The sequence below is a fragment of the Rhinolophus ferrumequinum genome, chromosome 4 (assembly GCF_004115265.2).
Source record: "Rhinolophus ferrumequinum isolate MPI-CBG mRhiFer1 chromosome 4, mRhiFer1_v1.p, whole genome shotgun sequence".
NCBI classification, from domain to species: Eukaryota; Metazoa; Chordata; class Mammalia; order Chiroptera; family Rhinolophidae; genus Rhinolophus; species Rhinolophus ferrumequinum.
The window spans coordinates 61,191,853-61,209,523 of NC_046287.1; the positions used below are offsets into that span (position 1 = coordinate 61,191,853).

The following is a 17,671-nucleotide window of genomic DNA, read 5'->3' on the forward strand; positions in this document are numbered from 1 at the left end:
GCGACAGCGTCTTCTCACCTCACCCCCAATACTGCTCATCTGCCCAGGGCCTGCATTTGGGCGCCCTCCAGGCGATGCTCAGATGGGGGCGGGGGACACGCCCTCAGATGCAGTCCAGGCTGCAAGCGAAGAGCAGCAGAGTGCCAGGTAGCTCAGCCCGCTCCCCGCTTCTCGGGGGCCAAGGCTCAGGAACTACAAGGCCAGCAGGCAGCTGCATGGGGAGGAGGAGGAGGTGGGACTAGCGCGGGGTGGGAGTGGGAGAGGGAGCCCTCGCGCCTCGCCGGCGCACAAGCGCTCGGAGCGCTCCTGCGGGCACTGGTGTGACGGCTAGCAGCGGGCGGCAGCGAGCGGGAGCCGAACTCCGGTCCAGCCGCAGCGCGCGGAGGAGCCCGGGCTGTGCCCGGAGCTGGGCGGCAACGTCCGGACAGGACCGAGACTCTGCTTAGCGCATTGCGGCGACCTCGCCTTCCCCCGCCGCGATCGCTCGCCACAGCTGGAGAAGCAGAGGAGACCGCGGACTTTTCTCCGGTCCGAGGGGCGCTCCGCAGGGCGCGCGGTACCAGGACTGCAGTCGGGCACGCCGCGGCGCCGGGGCCGCCGCAGGGCGATGGAGCCCGGGCTGCGAGAAGCGTGAGGCGCCCGCCGCCGGATCTGGAGAGGGGGGGCCACAGGGTCTGGAGACCCGGGCGGTGGACGGGAGCCCTCCCCCCCGCCCCGCCTCTGGGGCACCAGCTTCGGCTCCATTGTTCCCGCCCGGACTGAAGGCGCCGGGCGCCGAGCGCCCCCGGGAGTCGAGGGCCGGCCGCGGGGCTCTCGCGGCCCCGCCAGGAGCCCGGCGGCGGGGGCCGGAGTCGGGAACGCGGGCGCCTGCCCGCACTAGCCACCGCTGGACTCTCCACAGGCGGAACCGCAGCGCCCAGTGAGGTAAGAGCCGCGGCGCCCCCAGATCCGGGGCGGACTTGGCGTCCCGAGCGGCCCCCGGCGCTGGAGCCTCCTGGCTGCGCGCTTACCCCGCCGCAGCCGGGTCGGGACGGCGCCTCCCTCCGCCGGTTACCCGCCCCCCTCCATCTTCCAACTCCCTCCCCAGCGCTCTGCGCCCCCCTTTTGTCTCCCCTCCCTCCGCTCGCATCGCCTTCTGCGCCCCCTGCCCGCGCTCGTCCCGCCGCTCTCCTGCCGACCAACTTTTCCGCCAACTCGCGCTGGGGAGCTGGCGAGGCGGCGGCGACTCCGTGGTGAGTCCGGGGAGGGACATGGCCGGGGCGAAGGCGGCGGCGGCCCTCGGTGTCCTAATACTGGGGAGGAGGGCGGGAGTGGGCAGCGAGCTGGGGTGTGTGTGTGTGTTGCGTTACACTCCATCTCTTTTTAGTCCACTCGCAGGGATTCACCCCAATTCAGCAGGTAGCTTTGGGTGGAACGCTGAAAATCCGGGGTACTTCTAAGTCTTTTTCCACCTGAGGAAAGTCTGGGGTCGTGTTGAGGGTGGGTTGGGGCATGAAGAGGGAAGGGAGTGGAGGGGTAGGTTAGCTTCTCTCGGAATAGGTTTTAACTCGTATGTCGTCACCAAATGGCTGAATCCGCTTTAGATGAGAGCGAGAAAGGAATTCCCATTTCCAGAGGGGGCTTATCTTCTTAGTTCATCTCCGAAAGGGTTGGAAGTTTGGAGATGGTGAGGGCGCCCAGTGGGTGATGTTAAGGCCCGCGAAGGGGTCGGGGGAGGGGAACGTTCAGTTTCAGTCTTTTTCTAGGAGGTGGGGGAAGGGATGGAGGGTTTTGTCCGGTGCGGTGTACTCGGCAGCGATGCATGTTGCTTCTCTGGCCCAGACCCCTCTGCCTCTCGCCCCCTCCTTCCGTCATGTTTGAGGTTGGGAGAAGAGGGGCTAGAGCACTCATTTGCGGAGAAATTTATTGACGTTGTAGATGGAGTTCATTTAACACGTAGCCTGTGAAGGCAGCCCAGACACCTTTGGTGGTGGTGGTGGTGGTGGTATACGTGTATGTGTGTGGGGAGGGTGAATCCTCCTTCTTTCTGGGCCCAGAAGCTATTAGCCTATTTAAAAATTTCTGCGGTGTCTTTCTCCCCCAACACGTCCCCCACCCCCCATTTTCCACACGTAGCATCCGCATCTGGTTCCGTTTCACCCCACACGGGTACACCGCAGCCACGTTATTAACATCATTCTTCCTCCCTTCCCCCTTCCCCAAATTAAAACTGGACTTCTTCAACTTGTCCTTTCCATCTCCTTAAAATTTCTGACGATTTGGAGATGTGGAGTTGGGATTTGTGGAGAAAAAAGTTACCCTGGATCGCAAGTTATTTAGAATCTCGTGGTGGTGGTGCTTTCTCGATTGTGTGGAAGGTTTTAGGGGGTGGCACTTGTGAACGGTTCATCTGCAGGAGGTGGATTTTTTGGTCAAGGGTCTGACCCAGAACTGGCCCTGACGGAAGTTTCTGGAATCCAAGTATTGCTTCTTCTCCCTTCAGTTGTAGTTGGAGCCCTGGAAAAGTCTGACCCTGTCCAGAGCCAGCCGTCGGGTCTCGGGCAGTCCGGCGGTGGCGTTGCGCGTCCCTGTTCCACCCTCCCAGGAGCCAGCCCCCGGCGCAGCGGCCGGGGACGGGGCGGGGGCGGGGGGCGAGGGCTGTGGCTGCCAGAGGCGCTCCTTGTGCGTTTTTAAGGAGTTAAATGGGCTGCAGCCCCCGGAAACTAAAGTGAGACATTTTACCATTTAAATAACGGCGACAGTTTTGAAAGCGGGGGTTGGATTGTTGAGGGTTTTTTGTATGTGTGTGTGTTGTTTTTTTTTTTTTTGGAATGTCCTTTGAGGTAGGAGAGCACCTTGTGGTCCAAAGTCGCGGGAGGGTGGGGAGAGTTGGTCTCTCTCACCCTCTCCTTTCCAGTCTCTTTCAAATTGAAAACACTTCTCTGGTTTCCTCTTTTGGGCGGTAGTTTTGGAGGCTGTAATGAAATCGCACTTTCTCTAGACATGGTAATTAAGGTGACTGTTTCCTCCGCAGATGTGCCCTGCCCTTTGCACCTCCGGACCAGAGCTTTTTTTGGAATACCATCTAAATTGTAGAACCTTAGCCTTGAGACTGTTTAGCAGAAAGTGGCCATTTTCCCCCGTTGGCCCAGGCTCCCTGAGGCTTGTTGAAAAGCTAAGTAGCAGAGCCTCGTGGGACGTGCCTCGGTCTGGCTAATTACCTCGAAGCCTGGGTCATCTCCTTTCCCTTCAGTGACCGAGGGCAAGAGGGAGAGCCATTGCCGACCGTCTGCCCTGTTGGCCTGCTTCCCTAATGACTTGTTTACATATTTGCCCCACTTGATTGGGAGAAGCTCCAGGGCTGCCGCTGACCTGGGTGGAGCGCCGTGTGTTTGGGGACAGGGAGGCTGCTCCGGCCTGGCTCCAGTTGGGATGGTTGTGTACTGCATCAGTGACGAGCTTCTTGAAATATCTGTTGCCTTACTCTTAGTCATAGCTGAGTGTCAGCTTTTTAATAAGGGCCATCCATCCGGATGGATAGCCACTTGGACATGGGTGCTTTCACGTCCTGCTTTTATCATGCTTGTGGAAATGCCCATCTTGGAGGCATTTTCACAAATGGGATTTGGGCCAGAGTGGGCGCTACTTCCTTTAGTTCTCAAGCAGACAGTCTTGGGTGCTTCTTTATCTTGGCCTTTGGCCATGGAGGATGTTAGAAAGTTCCGTTATGCACCCTTAGAAGAATAGCACGTGAAGCAAAAGCACTGGTAGAAAGAAGGAACCTCTCAGATGCTATTGTCCCATCCCTCCTGAGGGAGAGGATTAAAGTACCTCCAGGCATGGTAAGCCACGGCTGGCTTTCTTCCTGGTAGACTCCAGAGGGCAGGAAGATTGAGTTGAGTATTGAGTAGGCAGACCCCAGCTATAGAGACCAAGGAAAGTCCATGGGTTTTTGCTTTGAGTTGTGCGCTTTTTGTTTGTTTTGGGTGTTGTCCTGAAACAAGACTCCTAAAATAGGCAATTTGCTCCTGTGAGCTTGGGGTTTTAGCAGGCAGCTCTTCTGAATGCTTTTTTCTTGCCTCCATTTTTAAATCTCTTTCATCAAAATGGCTGTTAGTTAAGATCTTCCTAGGAAAGTTGGAGCCTATTGCTGCTGGAGGAAAAGGAGGTAGAGAGAATTGATTCAGACATCTTGTTCTGAAAAGGCCTCACATGGCTTGAATTTAATTTCCTCCTGGGAAATTTGTCTTGCATTTGTCTTCCCAAGAGCTTTGTAAAAGGTCTGAATTTGCCCGGGACTGGTGGGAGTCCAGATATAGAGCTTTAGAGAAGATTCTGGTGCTTCCAGAGAGGATTAAATACCAGACTCAGGCTAGGATATTTGCTTTTCCCCCTAAGGTTGCATCTATCTTAAAAAGAAATTCTCTCCTTACCACCACTCCCCCTTGGAATTAAAGAAGCTATGCTTCCTCCCCAAGTAAATAGCCCTCACCTGAGTGAATAACTCCAAGACTATGATGGTAGTCCACTAGTCCATCCTGTCTGCAATAGCAAGGTTTCCCGGATTATGGTGGAGCAGATAGTGTTTCACTTATTATTTTTTCACTAATTTTTTATATACCTCACTCCCAAGGACATTTGGACACTTTCTTTACAGGGACTCAAAAATTTTAAATTAGCATTTTTCCTTTGGACCAACTAAAATTCTGCAAGCTGAGCTGCATAACGTTTTTCAGATGTTTAGTAAGTACTTGCCCTGCCACTCAACAGTGAGCTGAGAATGCTCACTTTTGGGAAAAGTGACCATTTCTTTTTAAATCTTATTCACCTTTAAAGGAATTAATGTGTTGGTGTTACTTCCTCATTTCTGAGGAATTGAGATGTTTAGAAAATGTCTCAATTGGTATGTTCTGAAATAGAGCTTGGCTGGCTAACAAGGAGTACTTTCCTATTGCTTTTCTCTGGCATTCTCCACCTCTTTTCTGCAAGAGTATCTATATCAGTTTCTTTTCAGCCTTTCTTTCATTCATTTATTCATCCAGTTAACAAATGAGTCAGCATCTGCTTTGTACATATTAGGTGCTAAGGGTATTAACAAAGGTTAGTCAGGTACAGACCCTGCTCTTAAGGAGCTTGCTATCCCGTGGTGTTTTGGAAATTCAGAGGAATGAGATCCTCAGTTAGAAGGCCCAAGAAAGGTGGCTTTTTTAAGTGGGGCTCAGAAAATAGGAAAGCTTGGCCTGTTGAAGATGGAGGAAGGGCAAAGAAGAAACACTTGGGCAGGGTATGGAGATTGCCTGGAGCCGTGCTCCCCCTTAGAAATATAACGCAAGTCTCATGTATTCTTAGATTTTCTAGTAGCCATGTTTGAAATTAAGTAAAAAGAAACAGGCAGAATTTATTTTTATTAATTAATTTGTTTCGATTTTGATAATATATTTGATTTAGCCTAATATACCCAAAACATTATAATTTGAACATGTAATCAATACAAAAAATCATTAATGAGATGCTTTACATTCTTTTTTCATACCAAGTTTTCAAAATTTGTTTTTGTTTTTTCATTTCTAGCACATCCCAATTCACACTACCCACATTTCACGTGCTCAATAGCCACAAGTGGTGGTGGTCATTGTATGGGACGGCTAGGTCTAGAGCATAGTGTTTGAAGATGGACAGTGAGAAATACCTTTGTAAGGTAGGAAGTTTATGTCTTCCTGCTGCCAATTATCAAAATCTCCTGAAAGTGCTATCAAGAAGTGACTCAAAGCACAATGTTTATAATTCCTTACATTCGATTAGGACTTTAGAAAGGAGCAGCCACTTTTACTCCTGCTGCCAATTTGATCCTCATAATCTGTGAGGTATGCAGGGCAAATATTTTAGCCTCTGAGAAGTGGGAAACTGAGGCTCAGAGGTTAAGTGACTCTCCCACTTAAGGGGAGGATCATAAATGGAAGGGCAAGAATTAATTTGTTACTTTTGCCAGAGAACAAAAAGAAAAAGACTTGGCCCTGAACTCATCAGCTAGTTTTCCTTACATATTTTTGGACCAGGAGATCTGATAGTCACAGAATCTTTACTCTTAGAATTCAGGAGAAATGCAAGGTCGTATATTCCAGCCCCTGCTTTCTCCCCAGCCACTATCCCATCTTACAATGAATTACTACTTAGAGAGGAGAGAGCAGGTACTTTCACCCGTGCTCCAGATTTGATCTTCATAACCTGTGATGTAGGCGGGGCAAACATAGTTTATCTCTCTGATAAGTGGGAAAACTGAGATGTGCATGCCCCCTACCCTCACTTCACTGGGACCTCTACACCCAGGTGGAGTTGGCTGCCTGTCCCAGGAGACCTGATCTGGGAGGGGCTGATGGTGGAGCCAGCTACAGAGTCTCTGAGGAAGCTTCTGTGTACACCTGCGAGGCTACAGGTCACATCTGTCCAGGAGTGAAGGAAGGAGACTGTTCCTAAAAATCCTAAGGGATTTTAAGAATTCATTAATTAATAGAATGAGAAGAAGATATGGTGAAGGAAGAGGTGGCCGTCCCTAGAGTCCCAGCAGGTGTGTGGACTAGTGGGTTGCATCACCGACTTTTCTGCAGTAGGGTCTGTGCCCACTTACCTTGTCATTCCAGAAATTGGTGTTGGGAGGGTGCTGGGAGCCTAGTTTTTTCCTTAACATCCTTTGTTTTATAGACGTGGGACCTGAGGCCCAAAGGGGAAGGAGAGAGGAAGAGGCTTGCAGGGAAGATGACAGATTAGTTTGAAGTGCATGGATCGCAAAGCTGAAAGAGAACAGTCTGCAGCCAGCCCCCACCTGTGAGGAGGTGGGCAGGCTTTTCCAGAGTGTCCAAGTGGGGTGGAAGCTGCCTGTCTGCTACATTTGAAAACAAGCTTAATCATCTCAAGACTATACCACCGATACCACCGTTTCCAACTGGATACTAAACATTTATTTATTACTCTGGCGGTTCCTGTGGGACTTAGGTTCTTAGTTGGATGTACCTTTCTGCATGACAGGCCTGCATCAGTTTGGTGTATCTTTGGGATGTAATGAGATGTGGAATGTGGTTTAGAGATGTCCTCTGGTAAGCATCACTTCTACCCCAGGCCAAGCATCGTGCCCCTTCCTGTCCTAGATGGCGCATCTGTGAGCTGTTTGCGAGGGTCTTTCAACCAGTGGAATTGAGAATTGAGGCTCTCCCATTTCCAGAGTTACCTCGGATCTGCCCTTATATACTTGGTTTCTCTATGGCACAGGGATGCCCCTTGGAGAAAATGAGTTTGCATCAGATAGAGCCAGGTTTAATCAACCCCGAATTTGCTTCCTCCCACCCTGTTCTCCAGCGTCTGAAAACCCGGTGATGAGAGTCTTACCAGGTGCCTGGGCGAAGTACTTAACCTCTTTGGGTCTCAGTTTCCCCGTGGCTTAAAGGGGAATGATAATTCCAACCCCCCCATTAGTTTATAGTGAGGAAGAAATGAAGTTTTTTACTTAAATATTTTACCTAATACATGCTTGGCACATAGTGGGTATGCAGTACCCCTTTGTTATAGTCTGTCTCTCCAGTCCCTTCTCTAACTTTAGAAAAATAAAAGAGAAGTGTTTACTTCTCCTTTGATTTAAAATCATTAAAACATTTTAGGAAAGCCTTGGGAGGGAGCTAGTGGTTGTGTATGTTACTCCCACTGGCAGGCGCATGTGAACGAAGCCAAGAATCTGGGGGTTTCTGCCAGCAAGAATCTGGGGGTTTCTGCCAGCGGGGACTGACTCACTCTCAGGGGCCCTGTCTGGCTCAGGGGAGGCAGGGCTGAAGCACCACATTAGGGCTTGTTCCGGTGAAGTGGATTCTCTGAATAACTTGGATGGTTCCCTGGAGTATTTAGGACAAAAGCCACCTGGAAGACGAGATGGTCACCCCCACATCGCCCAAACAGTGCCCAGAAAGTCTTATCACTTGGTAAATGTTTAGCAGCAACGATCCCTTGTTCCTTAAGACCCTAGAGAGTTGTCTTAAATCATCCACTCTGGACCTGAGAAGGGTAAAGGTCTGCAGCCTGTGCTTTTGACCAGGGCTGGCATGAGCCTTTGAGTAGGCCTTTACAAAAGCTCTTTGACTCTTCAGCACAATTTTTCCCCCCACTTGTGGATTCATTTCTGTTGGACATCAGCTGTCACCTTTCAGCACTGGGGAGGAGAACGGGGTACACCGCATGGGTCCACACTCTTTTTAAGGAGTTGGTGAGAGTTGTGTTCTCTCTGAGGGAAGCTGGTAAAACCAGAGATCCCTGTGATGCATACAGTTTTTGAGACAAAAAACAAAAGGACCCTGGAGATCACTCTTGTCGGCTTCCTCATCACAGGTCCGAAGAGGGTCAGTATCTTACTTGGCTCCCATCTCCTGGTCTTTGGCTTGTTCCGTAATGCCTCTCTCTTGCTTTGCCTGGAGGGAGTGAACTCCTAGACTGGAGTCATTAGTGGACTGAGGACTGCTACAGTCGCACCACACGCTGCGAAGCCCTTGCCCATGAAGTGGCAGAACTATTTGGGACTTTCATAAGGCTGTTTGCTTTCCCAGTACAAATGATCTTGACGTTTTTGCGTTGGAGAACTTTATGACGATTTCCCAGCAAGGCTCGCACTTAGTCCACGCTCCGTAAATAGTTGCAGAACTGAATTAAAGCACTCCTTTGTCTAATTAAGGCCTATAACATCGAATTCAACAGTGGGGCAGGACCACAGGTCTCTTTGTGCCTTAAGGAGTAAGTTATTGCTTTAAGCACCTTCTGGACAGGGCGACGATGCTTCACCTTCTTTTCTCCTTGCCTCTCCACCTCTCATCCCGGACCCCAAGCAGCCCTTCCTAACTGTTTGTTTCTTTCTTTCCCCAGAGTCAGCTTGCAGAGGAGGATTAAGCTGAAGGCCGAGTCTCCATGGAGGTGAGGAGCCTTGTCCCCAACCTCTAACTGCAGAAGTGGGATGTGGAGCTGGAAGTGCCTCCTCTTCTGGGCTGTGCTGGTCACAGCCACACTCTGCACTGCCAGGCCGGCTCCGACCTTACCTGAACAAGGTAAGGCACAAGGTGAGGGGCAGCCTGGACATCTGGCCCCGGAAACACGGCACGCTGGGGCGGAGGGGATGTGTTTGAGGTGATGTGGTCCACTGGGAAGGCGCCACCCCCGGGGGAGCAGCAGGCTCCCTTCCTGTAGGGGAGACTCCCAACATACAGCTGGTTAGCACCTGGTTATAAACGTAACCAACTTTATCGGAGGCTGGGTCGTGATGGCTGGTGACATCCATTTGCCAGAGGTTACACGCTCAGGGTAGGTTTCTGCTTTTCTCTTCTGAAAACAGAAGTTTTGATTGGTACCCTCGATGATGTATAAAATGGGGTTGGGTGATACAGTGGCATGTGAATGACCTATGAATTTGGGTTTGGAACTTGGATCAGGCTACAGAGGATGTCGAGGGGTATGGGACCTTGATAAAGACCTCTGGCTTCTAAAAAGTTGTTCCAAAGACTTATCTTCTGTGAGGGCCGGCAGTCATGGCCACATGCCTGCTGTTTTGCCTACATCTCACAGGCCCTGTTTGGAGGCCTGCTGAGCCGTGTGCTTTGGTTATGTGCTGCTGGAGAGATTTCGGAGAGATTGAGAACCAGGGAGCGTAATGGGACATGGGAGCTCTGAGAGCTGTAGCTTGTTGGAAATTCAGAGAGATTATTAATAAGAGGGTGGACTTGCCCTACTGCTCCTGAGGTTTGCTGGAGTTCTGAGAACACTTCATGGAGATGACAGGTGCAGCATACCTGGTGGCTTTCAAGGGTCTTTAAGAATTAATATTTGGGTTTTTCTGCCCCCCAAAGGGTATATGGCTTGTGACTCAGTGGCTGATCACATAAATAGAGAAGGTTGGCAGGTAGTGGGTGAAAGGCTCAGGTGTCCACATGACACGGTGGCTGTCAATCTCAGCTGTCAGGACGTATTTGAATAATGAATGATGAGTAAGAATATTTGTCCACTTATATGGTAATGAGGAAGGAGGAGAGAAGGATGTGTGAGACTTTTCCAGAAGGAGCACTGGCTGGAGCAGGCAGATTAATGTTGCATGAAGTAACAGAATTGAAGGCAAGACCGGAGCTGGAACATGCTGGAGACCCACAGTGGGAGAGACCGTCTCTGCCCACAAGGAGTTCACCATCTGGTAGGAGGTAGACAAGTACAGAGGTAACTAAATACTAGGTAGACCATGTTTAAAGCACACAGGAGAGTTATGACTAAATGTAGTGGACATGCAGCTAGGGGAGCAGAGGACATCAACATGCGTCTAGATGGAGGGGTAAGAGTTTGGAAAGGGGAAGTGGAGGACATTCCAGGTAGAACAGCAGGAGTGAAGAAGGTGCTGAGACAGGATGTATAAGGTGTACAGAGAGTGATTTACCTGGGGAGGAGGCAGCTGTAGGAAGTAACACCTGGAAAAAGTAGATTGAGTTATGAGCACGTGGAGGGTCTTAATGCCCTGCTAAGGAAACTATACTTAAATGGGTAGATACTGGGAATCTTGAAAAGTTTTGGGTGGGTAGTGATGCGATTCAGCTTTCAGAAAATCTATCTGATAGTTGAATTTGGATGGATGGGAGGAAGAAGATGGACCTACGTTTGAATTCTGCTCCGCCACTTAATGGCTGCATTACTTGCTTTGACAAATTACTCAAACATGCTAAGTCTTAGTTTGCTCATCTTTGACGTGGAGACAATAATAAAGGAGTAAGAGACCTAATCCAGACAAAACACTTACTATGTAAATGTTAGTAGCTGCCGCCACTTCCACCAGAAAAAGAGTTAGACGTTTGTTTTGAATGTCTAGCTAGAGGAAGTGAAGGTATAAACTAGGGTGGGAGCCCTGAGATTGATTGTAAAAGAAGGAAAAAATAGTAAAGACACTATAGAAATAGAATCTGGGGGTTTAATTAGGTTGGATGTCAACTCCAAGTGACTAGAGACAGATAAGATGAGACGAGAGTAAGTTAGGGCGGGAGGTTTGGGAGGAGTAGAGAAGGTTTGCATCAGCCGTAGTGTAGATGGTGATAAGGGAGTCCCAAAGCAAGGCGGTTTGAGTACATGAATTTATGATGTACTTAAAAAAAAAAATTTCCTCCAACAAACTCTTTTGCAGCCCAAAAATGGAAGGTGGAGAAAGTGAATAGTATGACTCTCGGGTTTGAGAATATAAATTTATGATAGACCCTAAAGTTTTGGGTTTTTTTCTTAAACTTTCTCTGACAAACTCTTGCAGCCCAAAAATGGAGGGTAGAGAAAGTGAATAGTATGGCTCTCGAGCCTTGTAAACAGGAAAGGGATGTCTGAGAGTACGAGCATTGGAATTTTAGGGTGGTAATAGAAGTGGTGGAGGGGGTATTGGAGCTGCTGGTTGTGGATCCAAACAGGGAAAAGAAGCCAAGGCCGAGGTGGAGGTTGGAGCCAGGGCGCTGAGGGCCTTGATGAGGACAAAGTACAGGCCCCCTGAGCAGAAGGGACGGAATACGAGAGGTGGAGGGGGCAGGAGGAGGCTACGTAGCAGCGAAGGCTGACGTCAGACGGCCATTTTAGAAAAATCAACTTAATTGAGGTATAGTTTACATTCTGTAAAACACACCCATTTTAAGTGTACCATTCAGTGTGTTTTTGATGAGTGTTAACTACCAGCCCCAACAAGGTATGGAACATTTTTATGTCCCCCAAAACTTGCCTCAGGCCCCTTTGCAGTCAGACCCCTTGGCAGCACTGACCCCAGGCAACCACTGATCCACTTTCTGTCACTACAGATGAGTTTTGCCTGTTCTAGAGTTTCATATAATGGAATTCTATGGTGAATGTGTGTCCATTCACCTGTTGACGGCCTCTTTTTTTTTTTTTTTTTTTTTTAAAAGAGGGTGCAGCTCACAGTGGCCCATGCAGGGATCGAATGTTGATGGCCTTTTGGGTTGGTAACAATTCTGGCTATTACCAAAACACCTGCGAGTGTTCATGTACAAGTCTTTGTGTGGGCATAATATTTCCCTGGACTGCCTTGGTTTTGGTGGTGGCTCCACATCTTCCTGTTGGCTCTTGGGAAGGTTCCTCTCTGTGCCTCTGTAACGTATCTTGATAATGAATATCTGCTCCTAAGTTCATAGTGAATATCAAATAAGAATGTATGCAACGCTCCTAGAACAGTGCCTGGTACACACTCAAGGAGCCCTGAATGGCAGTTGTGGGTACTGTTTCCTGGCACCCCACAGGAGACAGCACATGGTAAGGGGCTTGTTTCATGGGTGGACTTTAAAGCCTGAGGACACAGAAGTGACGTTCACTGGACCTGGAGAACAAGTCCCCGTTCTCCGGTTGGTTGAGTAAGACCCTCTCTGAGCGTGGCCCTTTTGCGTAGCTTGTCCCTCCTGAGCTTCGTGGTCACGGAACACTGCCCTACTGTCTTCAGAGAACTGCTGTGTGAAGATGCAACGGACGTCTATCTCCATGCTTTGCACACTGTGTGGTATCTCACAAATGTAAAGTATTGTTTTGTAGTAGTCTTGGCCCCGCGGTTTGTTAAATAGTGATGCTGCTGTTCTCCTCAGAAAAGACTATAACCTGTGTATAAAAGGTTTGTCCAAAAGTTTAAAGCAAACTACCCAAACCCGGTTCACACGGAGAGCCTTTCCCTTTTAGAAAGGCTTTGCTGTGAGTGTGTGTGTGTGTTGGGAACCCCTCCCCCAGTCTGCAAATGCTCCTGAGGGAGTGGGGAGGGCCTGGAGTTTCTGGCTGTCTTTGGAAAGTTGATTTAATAAGGGTTCCAGGAAAACCTGCCTCCCTCCCTCCCTCTCCTTTCCCTTCTCTAGTTTGGGATCTTTAAGAGGCTCAGTTTGTTTCAGACCAGGTTTTGAGGGAGGAGGGCACCGTGTTGATAGACTGAAGCTGGGAGAATGCCCCTTTAAAAGGATAAGCACCAACGTGAAAGACATTTTGCGCTTGAGGGAGGGTTGTGGCTATGTGTTTTTCTCTTTTTTAGAGTAAGACTTGGGGAGAAGCAAGTGTGTGAATCCAAAACTGCTGACAAGGCCACTTCTCACAGCTGGGGGTGGGGATCCTGCCCCCTTTTCGGCATAAGGTGGTTAAATACCCCAGACCCTGTGATTGAGGGGACAGTATGAGACTTGCAGTCGCAAAATACTTGCCTACATGCTTGGAAATCTGCAACTAATAAGCAATTTAATGGGCTGGGGTTTTACAGCTCCTCCCACCTACCCAGATTTGAAGGAGTCTGGTGGCCAGTTGAAGGGGGAGAGGTTACACTTAATGGAAAAGCCGCACGTTTCCATTTCTGGCTGCAAGTCCCCTGGATGCCGGCGCCACAAAGCAAGGCTTTGTCTTTGTGTTCCACAGAAACCTGCGCCCATGGGGGAAAGGCTGCAAGTGGTGCCAGAGACATTGCTCCAGCCTCAAGTTATAGGACCCTGGCCACCCCAGGGAAACCTTCCCCCCAGGGGTCCCACAGCTGCCTTTGGCCCAAAGGGATATGCATTTCAGCCTTGCTGCAGGGAGATCCTCAAATAGGTGCTAGGGTATCCCGCTGCCAGCCTAGGACAGGCTGCGATACCACTGGCTGCAGCCCATTGGGGTGGCCAGCGGACCAGTGTCCAGTGGCTGCCCTGGGAGACATGCAGGCGTGCTCCTCTGCCCTACCCCATCCCCAACATAATTTCTCCTTGTGAAAAGAACCTGTTTACTTCTAATTCAGTGGATGTTTGAGGAGTTTCTTCCCTCTGCTAGAAGGCTAGTGGGATTACATGGAGCAAAAGGTGATGTTGCATGACCCACTCGAGAGTAAGGATGGTGGATTTAGGACTGTATAAATCAGGGTGCTTCGTTACCAGGTTTCCCCAGAGGATCTGCTCTGTCCCACATCATTCTCCCCTGGGACGGGTGGCTAGAGTGTCTTTGAAAGGGTGTGTTTGCAAGTGTTTTGCTGAGCTGAGCAGGGTTGGGGGAGGGAGCGCTCAGCATGTGAGAGAATGTGAGGGAGGAGTGCTTGACCACGCCGGGCAAGTGCAGCAAAGCCACTCCAGAGCTGTGTTCTTGGCTCTGGCTTCTGCATTGCTACACCATTAGCTCCACTGATTTTCCACTCTGCCTTTGCCAGCCAGCTCCCCAAAGTCAGAGAGGAGGAATTTCTCAGGGAAGAACAAATGGCTGTCCAGAGCCCTTGAGGTGGGGGAGGGGAGGAGCCCAAACAAAGAATCAGGCCTGGATTCTGTCACCTGGTTTTTTGACTACCTGGAGTCTGAGGTGGGCAGGAACTGGAGAGAGTGTTATTCTTTTGGAGCCTGTGGCCCCAGCACAGAGGTGGGTCAGCCAGGCTGGCCAGGGTGCTTGCTCCTCCTGGTCAAGCAGAAGCAGTGAGTGATAGCTTGTGTCTGGGGTGCTGATGGATGGCCTTGGGAGAAGTGAGTCCTAGGGAGTCATTATCCGGGAGGGCGAGGTCCAGGGTCAGAGAGCCTGACCAGCAGCTGCGCCCTGTTGTTACAGTGCCTCATTCCTATGGGGCCGCTGGGGACTCCAGCTCACTCTGTAGACACCACCTTTGCCTTTTCCTTCCTTCCCCAAAGCCTGGAAATGAGACAACTGTTTCCCTCTTGACTGGGGAAAGTCCAGCTGCTCTGGCGCTGCTGGTCTCCCAAGTCCCCCAAGCTGCCCAGGCGTCCCTGTTCTTTCTGGAGAAGTGGCTCATTCACAGACTTCTGGCAAATGTTCTCTTCTCTCTGCCCTCCTACCCTCACCTCAGGCTCCAAATCTTAAGGACCTGGAGTAAATCCCAAACTGTTTCCTCTTAGGAAAAGCCTTAGGCTGCCTGAACCTGGGGGTCTGCTCTGACTTCCAGCTGGTGACTGCCAAGCAGTGGGGCAAGTGCCTGAAACGCCCCAAAGTAGGCTTGTTGGCTCTTAGTGGTTCTGCAGTATGGCACCAAAACGTTGCACTCCTGCCTTCAAGAGTTCCCCTCTCCTAATCTTGGTTCATGTGGACTCCCACCTTTCTGCTGGCCAAATGTGAGATGTCCACTGCCTTCATTTAAAGAGTTTGTGGGGCTGGCCCGGTGGCTCAGGTGGTTGGAGCGCTGTGTTCCTAATGCCGAGGTGGCTGATTAGATTCCCACATAGGCCAGTGACCTGTGCCCTCTACAGCTAAGATTGTGAACAACGGCTCTCCCTGGAGCTGGGCTGCCCTGGGCTACCGTGTGCTGCCATGAGCAGCTGGCGACCAGCGTGAGCGGCCGGCAGCCGTTGTGAGTGGCTGGCAGCCGGTGAGAGCTGCTGTGAGCGGCCGACCAACAACCGGCAACCGACTGCCTCAGCCCCAGGAGCGCAAGTCTCGTTATACCAGCATGTGTCAGGGAGCTGTGTCCTACACAACTAGACTGAGAAACAATGGCTTGAACCAGAGATGCGGGGGTGTGGGGAGGCAGAAGAAAGGGGGAAAAAGAGTTTGTGGCTTGTAGACTGCAGAATGCTGACGTGAGGGGTCTGTCCAGTGAGATCCAGGCATAGAGAAAGATTGGCTCCGGTGGAGCTTGAAACTCGATGCTCCTTCCTTATCCCACATGTGTCGTCGCTGAGCCTCCTGGGATAGGTTGTGTAATAGGAGGTGAATGTTGGGGCAGCGGGCCCTGCCATCTGAGTGAATGTGGCTGTGTTTCCCAGGCCCTGGATGTGTAGGCGCATTGAGCCTCAAGTGGGTGAGAGGGTCAAGGAGTTTGGCAAAGAGTGGACCTTAGTGGTTATTAGCTTGGGAAGGGAAAGAGGTGAAAAACCGGTGACACTAAAGTTTCAATTCTTAATCAACAAAGTTGAGTTTAGAGCCTAGCCTTTCCTCAGTTTTCTCCAGAATAGAAACCTAGCCCCTGGCTAATGGTCCCTTCACCATTCATTCACCGATTTTCCCTCCCTTTCTTCCTTCTTTCCTTTCTCCTTCCCACCTCTCTCTACCCTCTTCATCCATTAATCCATCTATCCATCCATGCATCCATTCATCCATCTGGCCAAACAAGACTCTTCCTTTTTCCTTTTTGAATACAACATATACATTTGTATGTAACGGTTGTTTATCCTGGTCCATAGCCAGAAATGTCCTTCTCTATCCTTTTATCCTTTCACTTTTTGTAACTCCTACTCTTAGCTTAGGTTTAACTTGAGTTTAGTTTAAGACACAGCTTAGGGCCACCTCCCTCTTGGAAGTCGTCCTTTGTCTCCAAATTAATCATTCCTTTTTTCCTCTTTCTATTTAACTTTTCGGTCTAGAACTTTCTTCACTCTGCCTTACATTACATGGAGTTTTTACATATGGGTGTTTCCTCCGCTAGAGCAAAGTTCTATGCAATCAGAAAGAATATTTGTATTGCTCTTTTAAAACATGGACATTTTGATATGTACTCTGGGTTCATCGTAGAAATTTTAGAAAATACAGATTTGTAAAGAAAAAAAAGAAAAACTATATTCCCATCATCCAAAAATAATCACTGGTAAACTATAAATCTATTCCTTTAGGCTATTTTTCTTGCATTTATTTAAATGTGACTTGTCAAAAATAGATTTATACAATATATACTGGTTTGTAACTCAAGCACATATTTATTGCAGGGAAAAATTTTTCATCATGCTTAATAACCACATAGTATTCCATTGTATGGGTGTGCAAAGTTTATTTATTTACCCAGTGCTCTACTGTTGGGCATTTATGTTATTTTCAATAATTTGCATGTAAGTGAACAGACTTTTACAAATAAAATTTGTCCATGTATCCAAGGATATTTATATTCTAAGAGTCTTGATTACACAGTACCAAATTGCCCCAGAACAGTATACCAGCAAAGGTCTTTTACAGTAATAATTAATAAATACTATTTATTACACTTTTACATCTTTACGCTGATCTCATGGCCACAGGTTTATTCCCATAATCAGAAGAGGAAACTGAGGTTCAAGAAGTTAAGTAACTTGTCTAAAGTCATAAAAGTCATATAGTCATATAGTTGGTGAGAAGGTAGAACCAGGATTCAGACTCAGGTAGGTCTGACTTGAGTGGTTGTTTTTCCACTGAATAATATTAAATCCCTATATCAAATTGGGTTTCCCCATAAAATTCAGGCAGACCAACGTTTGAATTTAAACATTGCTGGGTTGTTCCCTTTTATATCCCAGGAATCAGGCTTCACCTCCCTTTCTGGGGTGACATGTTTATGTGCTGATTGGGGTAAGGTTGGCTGGAGATGCTTACCTTATGCCATTTCTCTTTTGATATTCTACTCTTCATTGCAAGGTGATTTATCTGTCATTGGTCTGTGAGCTGTCCTAATTAAAGTGGTTCCCTAGCCTAGAATAATCAACAGAACAAAACACCCATTGAAGCTGCCTTTTCCACTGTAGCTGAGACCTTCTACCCTCCCCAAGTGTCACATGCCACACCTGAGTTTTCTTAGTAGGTCACACTTATTCTACAATATAGTGGGGTTGTCAGGACACATAAACCACCTAGATTGCTTCTGAAATGGTTGTGGTCCAACAATGTCTGGTGGGTGGAAATAAACATGTTAGACAATTCACAGAGGCTGTAGTACTACTATTGTTTTAAGGCTACCGGTATATATTTTTTAAAAACA

At 49.1% G+C, this 17,671-nt stretch overlaps 1 protein-coding gene across 14 annotated transcripts in view; it reads left to right on the forward strand.

Annotated features, from left to right (window-relative positions):
• Window positions 1–290: 290 nt before the first annotated feature.
• Window positions 291–17,671, forward strand: part of FGFR1 (fibroblast growth factor receptor 1) — a 46,416-nt gene continuing 29,035 nt past the window's right edge. For 6 of the 14 annotated variants that reach the window (XM_033104191.1, XM_033104192.1, XM_033104194.1 and 3 more), the window contains exons 1-2: window positions 786–924; window positions 8,875–9,053. In XM_033104191.1, coding sequence (XP_032960082.1) covers window positions 8,963–9,053 — 91 coding nt within the window. In that variant the 5' untranslated portion in view covers window positions 786–924; window positions 8,875–8,962. Of the gene's footprint in view, window positions 925–1,092; window positions 1,233–8,874; window positions 9,066–17,671 lie in introns of those variants that run through there. The other 8 variants (XM_033104187.1, XM_033104189.1, XM_033104188.1 and 5 more) reach the window with 3 other exon arrangements.